The 17223-nt window shown below is 39.7% G+C and overlaps 1 protein-coding gene across 1 annotated transcript; it reads right to left on the reverse strand.

Moving 5' to 3' along the window:
* Positions 1–2783: 2783 nt before the first annotated feature.
* On the reverse strand, positions 2784–10362 carry FGG (fibrinogen gamma chain). Its single transcript, XM_073340071.1, has 10 exons — positions 10294–10362; positions 10155–10199; positions 9465–9648; positions 9269–9362; positions 6883–7013; positions 5948–6081; positions 5636–5820; positions 4542–4822; positions 3306–3526; positions 2784–2975 (listed from the first exon to the last, which is right to left on the reverse strand). Exons 1-9 carry the CDS (start codon positions 10360–10362, stop codon positions 3324–3326), a joined length of 1326 nt encoding a protein of 441 aa, XP_073196172.1. The 3' UTR covers positions 2784–2975; positions 3306–3323.
* Between the last annotated feature and the right edge of the window lie 6861 nt (positions 10363–17223).

Genomic DNA, 17223 nt, shown 5'->3' on the forward strand with positions numbered 1-17223 from the left:
TGTTTGATTTATTATTTTTAAGTTCATTGAGGCCGGGACCTTGTCTTTTTCTGTTTTGAAAATACAGTAACTCCTCACTTAACCTTGTAGTTACGTTCCTGAAAAATGTGACTTTAAGTGAAACCATGTTCAGCGAATCCAATTTCCCCATAAGAATTAATATAAATGGGGGGGTTAGGTTCCAGGGAAATTGTTTTTTGCCAGACAAAAGGAGTCGGCGCGCCTCCCCCCTCCCCGCCTCCTGCCTGCGGCAATCAACTGGCTTGCGGAGTTTTGAAGGTGGGGGGGAGGAGCGAGGACTTGGCATGCAGGCTCCTCCTCCCTCCCTTCTAAATGCGGCAAGCCAGCTGTTTGCTGTGGGCAGGAGGCAGGGGAGGGAGGGGGGAAGCATGCCGAGTCCTCGCCCCTGCCCCCTCCCTCCTGCCTGGGGCAATCAGCTGGCTTGCCGCATTTGGGAGGCAGGGGAGGCAGGGGGAGCCTGCACACCAAATCCTCGCTCCTCTTCCCCACCTTCAAAGCACCACAAGCCAGCTGATTGCCCCGGGCAGAAGGAGGCGGAAGGTGCTGACCCGTGGGGTTTGCTAGCGGGCGGGAGGTGCTGTGGGGGGCAGCGTAGGGAAGGCTGCCAGCTGTGGAGAAAGCAGGCAGCCAAACAACGTAAGAGTGGAGCATTGCACAGCTTTAAACAAGCATGTTCCCTAATTGATCAGCAAGGTAACAATGAAACAATGTTAACTGGGACAACTTTAAGTGAGGAGTCACTGTAGATGTCTCCTAAGGCTACATTTGGTAAAATTTTCTATTGAAGTCTAGTCTGTAGGTAATAGTAATATGATTCAATAGTCTCTTCTAGCTTCAGCAGTGGATGTGTAAAATGATCCCTAAACTGCATTCTCATAAATTTCAGATCAGTCTATGACTGTGTTGGCAGATTACATCAGAAAAGAGTATGTAAGGCTCCTCATGTATAAGCATGGTATCAGATTAAATCAGTCTCACAAATAGACTCTTTAGGTCCAGATTTTTATAGGTATTTAGGCATTGTGGTGTTCTGTGTTGCAACATCTAACTGATTAAGGACTGTAATTCGTATTTTCAAAAGGAATATAGGCACTTAGGGATGTAAATCCCACAGACTATAAATGGGATTTTGGATCCTAAACACCTTCTGAAAATGAGATTTAGGCTCTGAAATCAATTAGGCTTTGCAATGCTGAGCACAGCAATGCCTAAATACCATTAAAAATCAGGACCTTAGCTTCTAACTTCAGCAATACTATGATTGATGGCACACTCTCACTTTGAATCCTCTTCAATTTTGTTTCCTCTATTTCAAAAATGTTATAACAACACTAGAAAAGGCATAGAGAAAAGCAAAATGGTTAAAGGCAGGAAAAGAAAACACTAAAAGGAGTCTGATCCAAAACCCATTGAGGTCCATGGAAAGTCTCCCAGTGTCTTCAGTGTGGTCTGATTAGGCTCAAAGAGACTACAAGACAGAGGTGTATACATAAAATGGCACATAAAAAAAAAACTATGTGCAAAGATCTCTAAGACTGCAGGACAAAGCACTCACTAATTAAGAAAAACCACCATTCAGATTGCCTGTGCAATCTTCATAAGGCTCCTTTGTGAGTTTGCGTTAAGATATAGTCTTTGCAGTTTTACAAAGCGTTACAAGGGATGGGTGGGTCTTGAAAATCACCACAAATATGTTACATGATTTCTGGACAGCCCTGCAACCAAAACTGAAAGATGATCAAAATGCTAGACCAGCACTTAAAACACCACTATACAAGTCACAGGGAAAAGCACTTCAAAAAGAGCATCAAGCTGGACTGCTACAGACCAATCCACTGTCAGCCTACCTCACCACAGTGAAATGTACATAACTAAGGCAGACTCTCACCAAATACAGATTTGTAACCAGAAACTACAGATGTAAGTCAGGAGACACAAAGCCCCATCTAAACCCAGAGGAGACTGTCTGTGGAGTCAATGTGACCAAGGGCAAAATGAGACAATCTCTACTCCCATGTCCAAAATATAATAATAATTAGCTCTTATATAGCACTTTTCATCCACAGATCTCCAAGTGCTTTACAAAGGACATCAGTATCATTATCCCCATTTCACAGATAAGAAACTGAGGCACAGAGGGATGAAGTGACTTGCGAAAGGTCACCCAGCAGACCTTTGACAGAGCCAGGAATAGAACCCAATGCAAGTCCCAGTTCACTGTGCTATCCACTAGGCCACACAAATACCCTGTACAATATGAGAGAATTTAAGAAAGATACTCCTCAAACTACAATTTACCATGACAAAAAATCTCATTAAAAACAATGAGGAAAAACTGGGCTTGACTCAGGGAGAAGAGAGATGGCATCATGCTTTACAGCAATCTGTCACCAGATGAGGAATGGACAGTAATAACAATGACTCATGGGATCACAAACACCATGTGTAACCAAATCCTGGGTGGGCTGTACCTGCCTCTGACAGGTACCCGAGGAGTTAAAAATGTGTTAAGGCAGCATATGAGGAATCCATAACAATGTGAGAAAAACAGTTAATGGTTTGCATGTGGCTTGCCTCTAAATGAATAGCAGAAAAGTACCAGTGTATAAACCTGGGATGGGTGAACTGAAACAGATTTTTACAACAACTTCTGTAATGTTTGTTTCGATTTGTTTGCTTGCTACTGGATCATTAATGACAAGTTTTATGTGTTGTTTGTAGTCCAATTTTATTGAAAGTGTATACAGAAGAATAACCCCACACAGAGCAGACACAGTACCTTACTCACACAAAAAGGCTTGGGCATTGAATGATTTTGTTTTAATAGTGGGCATCAATTAACAGCCAGAGCTGAACTGAACAAGTTTAGATGAAGTCAGTGTCCCAGAGGTAAAAGATTTTGTTTTCCTGTCCAGATAAATCTTTGTTAAACTGTCTCTTTAAATGTCTCCAACCTGCAACAGAAGAAAAAAGAAAGTATTGTAATATCCTCTGCCAAAGGATGAACTATGTATGGTTATGATGGTATGTTTATAGTGGTCATGCATATTTATACTAGTTGAATTTCAAAAGGGACAGTGCTCAGAATATATAAAGGCAAAGAGTCATTTCTGATGACAAGAGCATATCCCTTTATTTGTCAGTCAGTTGAAATAACAATTGTACAAATATACTAACATAAAAGTAAAAATGGTTTTCTGAGAAAATGCTGCACAGTGATAACTTCCATAGGCTATCCTGGAATGCTGAGAGGAGCTATAAATATAGTATTGTTTGAACTATACCTGCTGTCTGTTATCTTTCTAAATATCGCCTCGGCCATCTGATCCAATCTGTTTGGAGCCACCTAAGTTGTGCTGCTGTCCTTCTCCTATTGAAAGTCTATTGAATGGGATGACTTTCATCGTAGTTTTCTTCATGGAATACCACCGAGAACGCCAGGTTGCCCAGATAATCCCATTGTCATATCCAGCTGGACCAACCTCTTTTGCTGAGTAAGTGCCTCCTAAAATATAAATTGCAGCAGAATATATAATTGTTTGTAAAATAATTTATATGCACATGCGTGTCTGTAGTAATGAAATCCCTGTGCTAAACTATACTTACCATGCACCATTGACTGGCTCTACCTACTAATCTATCTCCCCCAGGATTTATTCTAACATTTCAAATCTCTGAGCAGCTTCAAACTGCTGTCATGATAAAAAAATGTCAGCCTGCCAGAAAAATGTTTCCTTCTCCTCTCCAAATGTAGATTTCCCCTCAAATTACACTGGTCTTAAGTACAGATAGCCAATATTCAGTCCTGCGTGAGTGACAGGTTTAAGGTCTGAAATCTCAAGATCAGCCAAGAATCCATGATGGTATGGTGTGGAATAAAGTTTTTATTGGTACTTGATGGACATGACCTCCATAACTCCTTCATGGCTACATGATTTATGAGTAATGTAGCCACCACAAACTTATTCTAAACTCTTTCTACTACATCATATCATCATGTATATATCCCAAACACACTGCTATTGCAGATTCCCTCTCCTCTTTTCCATTCATACAAACTTCTGAACTATCAGGTCTATTTCTCTCCTGAATTCCCCATCCCTCACCCTTTTTTCCTTATCTTTCCACCTTGCCTTGGGGTTTTTTGCCTGTCCTCCTGCAACGGGATTATGATTGGGACTCTGCTGCTGGAGACAATACTTTTGTAACTGGAAAGCAAAAGGGAGAAACTTCTTGTGTTTGCCTCTAGCAGCAGTGGAAGACAGCACCTGTGCTTTAGCTCTTGCATACAATGCTTCCCCCCAGGCTCAGCAGAAGCTACCTGGAGTAACAAATAAGGGCAGGTAGAGTATCAACTTGTGTTGCTCAGCAGCAAAGATCAGCTGTGAAGTGTAAGGAATGGGATGGCCAAAAATAAATAAACAGCTAAAATCTACACAATGTTTTTCTCCATCACTGGAATTTGTTGTAAAGCCATGAAGTTATTTTTATATGAAGTAGGTACCCAAAGCATGTATTACCTGTATAATATTTTCCATTGAGGTTACCAGCATGACATCTATTCATCCACCATCCTGCTCCATCCTGTTCAGCACAATTGCCCTCAAATTTATCATTGTCACTATCATAGGTACTGAACTGCATGCCATTATGGGATGTAAAATATTTGTCACTGGGATCATCTCCAAAATCAAAACCATCGAGGGCATTCCCAGCTTCACCGCCAGCAACAAAATAGGCATAGGTCAGTCGGTACTTGTCTGCTTCAGGTCCCACTTTGAACACAGCATAGTCTGCAGTACTGTTAAAAAAATGGTGAATTTGTGTACACTGGATTCCCCAAACATACACAATTAGACTATAAATGACAGCATTTTAGAGTCGGTTCCTGTGTCACTCTATGTCTAATTAGAAGACATATCTAATAACTAATTAGATATTTCCTTGCCAGGTTATAATATGTCACTTTAATGTACCATAATGAAGCCTTCTATACCTCTGCCCCCCCAATTTTAGGTAGTCAAAGACAGGTAAAGTGGGTCATCTCAGTGGCCTTAGAGTAGTGCTTTGTGATGGCTTTCAGGAGGTCTGAGTTAGATAAATAATCACAGTCTCCAATTGTCCATGCTGGCATGAAATGGGGATGGTGAGAGCAAATTGCTCCTGGAAGGAGAAAATGGCTTGCACCACTCAATACCTATCTCTTTCTACGGAATAGTGAAGTATGACAACAACAGGTTCTGAATGGAATCTCATCTGATTTCTAGCAGTCTACAGAGTAAATTATATTTTCCAAGGAAGATGCCAACATGGAGCTTTCATGAGCATATACTGCTTCCTTTTTGGTCACAAAGTTGCAGGTAGTGAGAGAAAATTCAACTGCAAATATATTCATGGTTTTATAAACCGATAGAGAAGGTAGTTTGAAACAAATAGGTTGATGACTGTGCATCATCCATTCTTCTGAAAGTTGTACAAACTGATCTGGTAGTGGAGACAGGTGTCTGATATCTGGTAGTAGAGACAGATATCTGTAGCTGTACCAAAAATATCAGTACACATGACAGGTATGTATTTTAAGTTGACTTTTTTAGAAGGCTCATTCGTTAAATACCTTCTTTTATTCTCCCAGTCTTCCAGTTCTATCCTTAAAGCATATGGAATAGTAGACTGAGTGGTTATTAAATGAATCTTTTCATTTCCCAGCCAGTACTCTGTCTGATCATCTGGTGACAGGTGTCCAAATCCTTCTTTGTACTGAACCCAGCTTTTCTTGAAGTCCACGCTCCCATCAAGTCTCTGGTAGCAAAGAAAGAAAGAAAGAAAGAAAGAAAGAAAGAAAGTCAACCAAAGCAATGTGCCCTTGTAAATGAAATACTGTTATATAATCAGAATTATTCATGACCTGAATTTACAAATTACATACTCTCTGGAACACTGTCCATCCATTGCCAAATGTGTCAATCTCACAATAGACTAGGAACTGTTGCTTAGCTCCTAGAGGTTTGATGAAGTAAAGACCACTGTGTCTGGCACCTTTATGTGCAATGTCTTGACAATCTGCAATAAACAAACACCATTGTTTGTATTTTGGCTACAGTCTTATCTTGTTTTAAACATGGTTTTAAAAGTATCTGATCATTTTCTAGTACAGTGCAACATACACAATACATATAATAATTACTATGGCAAAGTTATCTCTGTAGGCTAGGTCTTCATCACACAGGAAGTCCTATTGAAGTTAACAGGACTTGTATAGGGATGAGCAGGATTTTGCTATTAGTAAATATCTAGGTAGCATAACCTGAATGTAAAATACAATAGTTTTATTTGTTTCTGTAGTCATAAAAAGGGCATTTTTAGGTCTAATGTATTAGATTAATTATCTCTGTGTGGCTGAGCAGAAATATTATAATATAGTATCCTTTCTGTTCTTATAACTCCAAAAAGCACTTGCCTGGTCTATGGACTACAATAAAGATAGGGTTTACTGAGAAAAATCAAATCTTGGCTAATCATGACCAAATGAGAAAATAAGATTTGTTCCACAACTTCCTATATGCAGAACACCTATCGAGTATTTCTGTTAAATGAAGCACTGGCCACCAAACAAACAGCCATAAAAATAGCAGTAACAAAATATAAAATGGAAAAGCATTCATTATATTGGTCATGATGCTGAGTCCCTTATTCCCAGGGGTAATTCTTAGAGAAATCAATAGATCATGTGATTAAGAATAACTCCTGTAATGAAATTTTGCAGGACCACCCATTTAAGTACTCAGATGGCCCTCACCACTATATTGTTGACAGATAACACTTAAGAATTAATCTAAGCCACACAATAAGCATTTCAGGTACCTCTTCCGGTTGTATCCAGTATTTGAACTGTGTCTCTGCATGGCTCCTGACATTGTGATGCAAGCTGATTAGTCTTCTGTTTTAGTTGTGAAATCTTGTTCGTGTTTAATATCAACATATCTGTCAGTTGCCTAGAGATAAAAACATAAAAACGACCTGTTATGCCAGTTTTTCTTAATGAGAACAATACATATATCCCTGAAATATGCCTTACATATCTAATGTACTAATATAAAATGTGTTGCTTTATTTAATGATCAGGGGGTAGCCGTGTTAGTCTGGATCTGTAAAATCGGCAAAGAGTCCTGTGGCACCTTATAGACTAACAAACGTATTGGAGCATAAGCTTTCGTGGGTGAATACCCACTTCGTCAGATGCATGTAGTAGAAATTTCCAGAGGCAGGAATAAATATGCAAGCAATTATACCTGCCTCTGGAAATTTCCACTACATGCATCTGATGAAGTAGGTATTCACCCACGAAAGCTTATGCTCCAATACGTCTGTTAGTCTATAAAGTGCCACAGGACTCTTTGCCGCTTTTATTTAATGAGACATTGTAAATCATTTTGGCTACAGTGTGGTATTTAGCTACAGTCCTACACTAGGGGCAGTGCAGATCTGCCCCAACCCCATACAAGCATTTGGGCATTTTGCTTTCCAGAGCTAACCATTTGCACTAGGAGGACAATAATTTGCTACAGTCAGTGCCGGCTGGTGCACAAAAACATGGAGCCAAGATTCTGCCTACTCCTCTTCTCTATCTGCCCCCTTTATTGCAAGTTGCTTTTGAGTGGGAGCAACTTGGCAGCAGCTTTTGCACTCTCCTAAGAGCAAATACTACTGTTCTGGGTAGCCCATAGGAAGGCTGTACAAGGCGGGTAGTCTCCCTCTGCGCTCTCATTTTCACTATGCTGTTGCATAAGGGCCAGCCACATTCCAGCCCTTTGTAAATACCTATTAGGGCTTCCATGTATATACATGTTTTCTAGAATGTTGGCTTTGATGCAATGTTTATTACATGTATCCAGAGCTGAAATTGTATTTACATGACCATTCCAGATCTTATCCCTTCACTACCTCCCTGTTGTTTGAATGTCTTTTGCCTTGTCAGTCCTCCAATGTACTGAGCACTCTGACACTAATCCAACAAAGTGTTTACATGCACGTTTAATTTTGAGCAGGTTCATTGTCTGATTCAGGAAAGCACTGAAGCACATGCTTAACTTGGACATGTTTTACTTGGACCAGTATCTCGTTACGCAGTGAAGCCCATTCCTGCAGTCAGTACATGGACAAAGCTCTATGGGAATTTTTCTTTTGTGAGAATTGCAGGTCTGAGTTCTGGAGGTAAAGTATATAGTAAGGTACAAGAAAGTACAATAGAAACCTGATTTTATGAAGGTTTGGAGGACTCTTGAAATCTTCATAAAACTGGGAGTTTGTAAAATCATGAGAACTTGAAATACCGTGAAAAAATAACAGGAGTCTGCATCCATAGCCCTACATATTATGAAAATTAACTATTGCATATTTGCATAAAAGAGTAAATACATTTGAGAGAAATTCATTCTAATATTATATAGAGTATATTAATTAAAAACAATATAAACCTAAATCTAATATGAAAATTAAAATCTGTCATCAGTGGGTGGTTAAATAAAAAATGCTCTCAGGCCAGGTGAGTCAAAGGCATTTAAGATAAAATATAGTTACATTAATTCTAAATGTCTAAAACTGAGATTTACTGTATATTAACCAATTATGAGTGATTCCTGGCGTAATGTTATCACAGGAGCGACTTTGGCATTTAAAGTTAAATAGTACAATTACAATTTATAAATAATTATTCATTATTAAAATTTAGATAAGTTAAATATGTTTTCAAATATATAGAATAGTATAGACTTAAGATGAACACCTTTGAGTTTAATAGCGATTCTGGATTCGCTCCAATAAAACAGAGAGTAGAAATTGGTGTTCATGATGGGTGTTCAGCAAAACCAATAAAAAAGTATCAGCTAGCTAAACAAGTCTTTGGTTAGATCCATGTTACAGTTTCATGTTACTAAAATCTCTGAAGTCTAAGAATAATGAATAGAAACATTTTGAACAATTACTTAAACAAAAATACTGATTGAAAAAAAAAAGAACAGTTAAACTTTCCCATGTTCTTTCAGCCAGATCTTGTATTTCAGTGGGAGATGTGGGTATTCAAGAAATGCAAGATCAGATCCTAATTCTGCAGTTATGAGTGAAAAGACCCCAAAATGGTCTTTATATGCAGAAATGAAGTGCTGTGAAAAAAATTAAATTGCAGCTGGTAAAATAAAATAAAGGAACAGAGCTGCATAGTTAGACAATATCAAAAGTGGGAAATACCTACTGTATAGTATGTTCATGTTCCACAATAGTGTTTTCATATCTGATAATTTCATCAATTATTTTCCTGGTTTTTTGAGTAAAACCGTCGATCACATCTGTAGAACAGGTATAATATATTAATGCAATTACATGTAAAAGTAAGAAAACCAAATTAATGCATATTTTTCTCAATTTTGTAATTGTCTTTATGTTCTCACTTGGCTGAGTCTGTTTCTCTGGGGGGCTGAGGATTCGGATTTGGCGGATCAACTGTTCCGTTACAACAGAAGAGTTAGTGATCTGCTGCAAGAGATTTTCAAGGACCTGCAGCTGCTTATCCACATCAGGGTGGTATTTATTCAAGAAGTCTGCAATGCCGCATGTAGTTGGGCAATAGTTACCCTAAAGGGAAAAGAATAATTAAACATAACAATAATAGTAATAATTAATTAATAAAGGCCCAATCCAGGTTCTACAGTGAGGCAAAAGAGATGGTCACTTAGGGCAGGAAAATATTAAGGGCAGCCCAACATTCAATAAGCATTTATGTAGGTAATTGTGGACAGGTAGGACTGGGTATTTGCTACTTTGCCTGCAGAAGCAGAATCTGTAGAGACAGTCCTGATAATGCATATTGTTATTAAATATTAAAAATAACAACATATGTTATTGATAATAGCATACTTTAGAATAATACATGGCGTTATTAATGGAATTTACAGTACATTTTAGAACAATGAATGCTGTTATTAAGAGTGCCTGTAAAGCATAATATTACATTTAATAACAATAGATATTGAAAATAACAATGCATGTTAAAACAAAATAATAATGATTGTTAACTATACGTGGAACAATATTTTCTTCAGCTCCTTAATTTAGAAGAAAGGAATCACACATCTACTTACAAATCGTTCATCTAAGATGCAGCAGTTTTCTCTGGTAGCAATATACTGAAAGGGAGAAAACAACATTATTTTTTAGTTATTTTTCTCCTTATGGTATTTTTGGGGCATAGTAATGGTCCGTTTGTACAATTTCACTTACTGCCATGCAAGCTGAAAAGAGTAAGGACAGGAGATGCACAGTAGCCCAGCTATGTAAATTCAGCACCATTGTGTCTATAACAAAGTGTGCTCCCAGCTAGAGTGTGTGCAGAGTCAGTGACTGAGAGATTCAGCTGTACGGGCTGCTGGAATCTTCCCTGACTCTCCTGCACTTCACAGCAGCAGTTTAAGGGAGCTGGCTGAACCTGGGGGTGGGCACCGTGATGCAATGTGTAGGGGTGGGACAGTGGTGGAAGAACAACTTCTCAGTCCCTTTGTCCTGGATTCCCAGAATTTGCACTGAAACTCCTGCTCCTCCCACTTTTAGTACCAGTTTCCCATTCGCCCACATTATGTCCTTTGCAGCCAGGGCAGTGTTAGGATCTGGAGAAAGGTAAGGGGAGGCATAGAGCCATGCTTTCAGTAACACTGGAGTAATAAAACTAACATATGATTCTGGACAATGTTGGAATGCTGCCTGAGATGAGCCCTAGTTCTTTAGTTCAAGGAGAAGCCCCAATTACTCTCAGGGACTATATGTAAGAGGCACAGGTTATTCAATAACAACAGGCTGCTATTTTTCAAGCACTTATGTTCTTACAATCCACAGATTCCATTCTGGGGAATTGTATGTGTCAGTTGTAGAATCAAAGTGTTTTCCTTTCTAGTCACCACTGGTTCAGAACCCATGCTTTGAAAAGCGCATTGCTGCTGTAAGCAAGATTGTATGCTCTTAGGGGCAAGGACTCTCTTGTTTGTTATGTTTGTACAGTGCCTTGCCCAATAGGGCTAGAGAAAGGACAATCTTGTGGTTCGGACATTGAACAAGGACTCTAGGCTCCATTCCCAGCTCTGCTACAGATTTCAGTCTAGATCCGCAAAGCACTTAGGTGTTCCAGTCCTCAGCATTGCAGGACCCACTTTTTAGGTGCCCTGCCCCCGAGTAGAATTCACAGCCCCAGGTTAGATATCCAGGCTTCCTATACAATGCATGGGGAAAGATTGGTGCTTAAAGAAGGAATCCTCAAAAGCCAGCAATTTAGCAGGGTGCCATCTAAGATAACCAGTGGGCAATGCCAGCCAAAGGTAGTTAGGTGATTAACTCCGGGCCAGAGGGAATTGCCTATCTCTGCTCGAGATTCACAGGCTTGTGCCCTCTCCTGGAGTTAGGCATAGAAGCCAGGTCAGCCCTTTCTCATGAAAAACCACAGAAAGAATGAACCTCTCTATGGCCAATAGCCGACTGGTTCGGGCACTCGCCTAGGGGACGTGTTTTCAATATTCATAGAAGCAAGGACATGAGTTTTGTCTCTCACATCCCAGATGAGTGCCCTAGCTATTGGGTATTCTGGGACACACACTCATATCAGGTAGCCCCCAAAATTCCCAGTCAGGTTGCCCTCAGCTGTCTTTTGTGTGCGGCCTGTTTGGGCCCCACAGATGAGACAGGCAGGGGAACGCCTAATTTAAGACTCTTGCCAGGGCTTAGGTGTGAGCTAAAGCATGGAGTGGCTTGGGGGCATCAGGGTTTAGGTGGTTTTGCACATGCCCACCAGCAGAAACTTAGATGCCCAGGGGTCTTTACTGGTGGAAATTTAGGCACTTACAGAGTTTAGGCAGTTCCAGGATGTGTGGCACCTGAGCAGGGATTTTGAAGCTCTTGATGTTGCTTAAATGTTAGACCTAGGCACCTAACATGGCAGGTAGGCTCCTAAGTCCTTTGTTGATCTACCCCTTCCTGTATAACCAGCAGCAAGCCATTTCACTGCTCTGTGCCTCAGTTTCCAATCTGTAAAATAGGGATAATAATATAGCTATTTTACACTCTTTGCTTATCTCTTCTATTAGGATTGTAAATCTTATGTTAGAAGGACTGTCTCTCACTATGTTTTTGTACAGTGCTTAGCATTCTGGGGCCCTTATCTTGGCTGTGGCCTCTAGGTACAATTATTAATTGACTAGTTGATGAGAGGCAATGTGGCCCATTCAGCTGGGACTTAGGAGTTCTGGGTTCTATATCTAGCTCTGCTACTGGCCTACTATTTGACCTTGGGCAACTCACTTCACCTCTTTGCACCTCAGTAAAATGGGGATAATGACACTTACCTTCTTTGAGACATGCTTCAAGATCTATGGACAAATTATGCTAGATATCAGTGCTAATATGCTCCAAAACATGAGGGTTTATAGCCTTTATATTTTTATCCTATCTAATATAACTGTAGGCAGGTAAATATCAAATCTTGTTTGTATCCTGATAAAGTTTTATGTATTGATGATGTATTTTACATTGGTCTTGCCCAGCATGGATCCTACCATACACAAAAATTAGCAGGGAATACATAAATAATATAATATATAAATCCATGATACCATCAATCAAGCTGAGAGGGACATCAACAAGATGGTATAAAAGTTGTGTACATAGGTGGGGGGGGATCATCTTTCTAGGGGTTGCACTGAAATTCAATTAGAGTTGGGAGCCTAACTCCCTTGGGCTCATTTGAAAATGCCAGCCAAGTGACTGGCAGCTCTCGCTTCCAAAGAATGGCATTAGCCATCTTCATCAATAATTGACTCTGCTGGCTTTAATAAGTTATGAAAGATATGGCTCCAGCTTATAGTTAATTTGTTCTGTTCTCTAGACGCCTAAAGTTGTGTAAATAAAAATGGGTAAAAGCCAAGCAGGACTTATGTATTCCCCTACCACCTCACTGGCACTGTTCACACAGAAATGGTCAAGCAGACAACAGCTATGGTATATGAATATGAATCTTGCCTATAATACGTTCCATTTGTCTTGCAGTGAGTCTCCTACCATTACTGCTCCAACATGCTCCCTTGCTGCTTCATCAGGTGCACATCATTTGTAAGCCATGGTGATCTCCTGGAATGAGACTAATGCAGGGTCCAGGGGCATCTAGAAAGCACTGTTTCAATGCTTGCAGACAACACAGATTACAATGTTTCCATTAGACTGAACAGAGTGGTTCAATGCCTAGGCAGTATAAACTGAAAACACCTATGAAAAGTAACTGGACTAACTTGAGTCATAACTGTGCACTCACAAACGGACTTGATGACAGGAGAAGCCTCCTGACCCATATCTCCTCCTGCTCAAGCTCTATCTGTATGATGGGTGAGCCATATAACAAACTATAGATATATTCTGTACTTTGTCAGGACTAGAGAAAGTGCCCTTCTCTCCTCCACAGAAGGGATTTTATCCAGGCTTGAGGCCCCCAAAGGAGCCATTAGTGACAAGCGTGTGGGAGGAGTTATTTATTCTATGCGGAAGTTTCAGGGTTCAGAAAAAAATATTGAGTCTCGATTGGTGATGATAACTACTAGTACCCCTTGGGGGTATAGGTATTATTTCCAGAACATTTGGCTTGAAAATGGTTTTGAGGGTAATGCAATAATTCTTAATGAAGTAACTAGCCTCTGCTACCCTTACTAAGGAACCATCCACTGCTAAGAGTTTGACTGTCATAGATAATAGGTAAGTTGGGTTCTGCACATGATATCACAAGAACTAGCACAGAATATTTGGGAACCAAATTTGTGGTGAGTTGCTTGTATTATACAACTGTGATATTATTAGGTCTATGGAGTTAAAATGGATGGAGAGAACAACTGGCCCATCTGTATAATTATTGTCAAGTATCGCTTTCATTTTTAAATGTTGCTATTTTCCATCCCCAACTAGCACCTAGTTTCCCTCTCAACAGGAGCTTCAGGTTTTATACCTCATGAAATATGCATCCTTTCTGTGCTTTGCAACTGTTTCTGTGGTCATGATCTAGCCCAATGGGAATTAAGTGCCTAAATATGGTTGAGGATCTGGATCTAACTCTATTGTATCTCCACTTCCTACACTCTCCTCTTGAGCTTTCATTTTGCATAAACCTGGAAATTATTTATTCCTGGCTTTCTGCTGGCTCCAAACTTGAAAATGAGATGTGTTCTTAGCATAAAGGATTTATGGTGTTTTACTCCCTCCCTAAAGAGACACTTTCTTTGTGTTACTTGTGGCCCCAGCAGAGTTAATCCATTTATAAACTGAATGTTCTCTTAGAGAATGGATGATTCATGTTTTTGGAGATCTATTTGTGCTCTACTATGTGTCCAATTTAACTTGCCTATATCGATTTTTGAGCAGTTTTACCTTTCCTGTGGTTTATTTACTGATTTGCCAAGAAATGATGAATGATTAATGTAATGCAGACAGAAGGAAGATTTCTTAAATTCAGTTTACTTTTGCCATGGAGTTTATTTTTTGAGCAAAGGTGAATCAGTATGTAGTTAAAGGAGGATTGCTAATCTAGTTCAATACTTATTAATCAGATAAGGTGACAGACAGAATTTGGGTACATTTGTTATGCAAACACAGCTTTAATTCAATTGTGAGGCTTTTTTCTTGTGTGTGTGTTTTGTCAAAGGATCATTGGAAAGCTATCCAACACTTTCCTGTTATTGGTGATAAATCCTTATGTTCAGAAGAACAAAATAAAACCATGAACCGTGTCTATGACTGTGAAATAGTTGCTAATATCTAGAACATTATTTTAATTTCTTTTGGGAATAATTAAACTAGCTTCTACTTATCTATCTCTCTTAGATTTTTTTACATAGCATTTATCGCTGTAGTATCTAATCATTGCTGCACTCATCACATTACAAAAGGCCTATTTGTAGCTTCCTACCAAACATAAAAGCAAATATACTTAAGTGGGCACATATTAATGTGCAGAAGCAGTATTATTTTATGCCCACATTTTGGGGTAGATTCTGATTTCACACTCATGTAAATCCAGACTAAGTGCACTCAGATTAAATCAGTGTAGTTATTTCAGAGTCACATTGTTGTAATGGATACCAGAATCTGGCCCTTTGATTGGCAAACTTTGCCTCTGACCCCACAACCACTCAACAATATACATGATTCCTGCTTGAAGCACAAATAATTTGTACTAATAAGGGTGCATAAGTCCCAAGTCAAAGTTACTACATGGCAGAATTGGATACCTGTGTAGACTGGTAATAGGGACAAGAAGTAAAGATGATTTTAAAAATTAATTGACTGTCATTTAAGTACTGCATAATAGCAAAGCTGAGTCAGGGTATTACAGACCTATTTATTTGAACTGTTACAGTACTTTGTTTATAAATAGCGATTTAAAAGTGTGGTGTTTGGATGTTGCTTGTAATTATTAGAATTGGGAGCACTGGCTGTTGGGAGTCTGAAAGGACAGGAAACAGGAAGGAGTGGGGAGGAGTTGAGAGGCGGTGAGAGCTACAGAGGGTGCAGCAGCAGCTTGGTAAAGAGGTTTCCACTTTGAAAATAAAGTCCTGTTAAAGCTTGTTAGTACCTTGCCTGGTTGATACAACATTTTGGCAATGAGGATGGATCTTCTGCCTCTGAAACCACCTGCACCCTTTCTGCAAAGCCCAGGTGAGCCTCCAATTGCTTTTACTACCTGGATCCATATGTTTGAGACTTATCTGCTTGCAATCAGTGCTACAGAGATTTCTGAAGTAAGAAAGAAAGAACTGCTAATCCACTGCCTTGGGGCAGAAGGGCAGCGTATATTTTACACTTTTCCCCTTGCAGATGATAAATATGAGACTGCACGCACTGCATTAAAGATTTTTTTGTGCCAAAAGTTGATGTAGTAGCTAATTGCTACAGATTTCACCAGCGTGAGCAGAAACCAGGAGAAACTATAATGCAGTATATTGCTTCCCTGGGGAGTCTGATTGTAAGTTGTGACTTTGGGAACATGGCAGATGAGATGATTAGAGACCAGCTCATTGAGAAAACAACCATGCTTCATGTAAGAGAACGCTTACTTCTAGAACCACAACTTACACTAGAAAAAGCAATAACCATTACTACTCAGATTGAGTCAGCTAAAGCTGAAGCCAAAATAATGAGCATGGATACAGGAGGCACAGTCCAGGCTGTGACTCCTTTGCAGAAAAGTTCACTACCACTGCAGACACACAATTGCAAGAGGAAAACTAATGAAAAATGACCGAATCAGCAAATTCAAAATACAGTAAAAGTATGCTTTTGCTGTAGATCCCCACAACACCTTGCAAGCTACACAGGATGTCCGGCAAAAGTAGCTCAGTGCAATCATTGCAAAAAGATTGGACATTTTGCTAAATAACGTATCTTGCAGTAGCCAGTTCAATCAACAGGTGCATGCTGTTACAATACCAGATGTTACTGTGCTGAGTGTGGACAAAATCACTACTGCACATATTCCAGAACAGATAAAGTGCACTGTAAACATTTCCTCCATACCCTCAGGCAAACCACACTCTCTTCAGCTAATGTTGGACACTGGCTCAGCGGTATCTATACTACCTGATTCCATCTATCTGCCTTACTTTAAAGATGTGCCTCTTACTGAACCCAAACTTCACTTGTTGTGCTATTTGAAAAACCATATTTCTGCCTGCCAGTTATAGTTACTTTTGGTGATTGCTGTGTAACTGCAGAGTTCTACATTGTCCACAAAGGCACTCCTATCCTTGGCAGAGATTTATTGGCTGCTTTAAATCTCAGGGTAGTTAATGGATGAATTGATCTTCCTCAGCAAAGCACTTTTGCAGTACATACACCAGTTTCAGCTGGGACCCAACACCAGGTTGAGGAGAAACTCGGCTGTGCTTATGAGTTTCTGCATAAAGTTAAAATGCGGAATAATGTGATGCCTGTACGACAGAAGTTATGGCGCTTACCATTTTCAGAGAGGGGAGCTGTTTCAGAGGAACTTAGAAAACTTGTTCAAAAGGACATTATTGAAGAGAGCAACTCCTTGGAATGGGTTTCACCTACAGTAGTGACACAGAAGAAGAGTGGAGGCATTTGCCTTTGTGTGGACTTAAGGGAGCCAAATAAAGCAATTGTGATTGACAG

This window comes from Lepidochelys kempii, chromosome 4 (genome assembly GCF_965140265.1).
Source record: "Lepidochelys kempii isolate rLepKem1 chromosome 4, rLepKem1.hap2, whole genome shotgun sequence".
Classification (NCBI taxonomy): Eukaryota; Metazoa; Chordata; order Testudines; family Cheloniidae; genus Lepidochelys; species Lepidochelys kempii.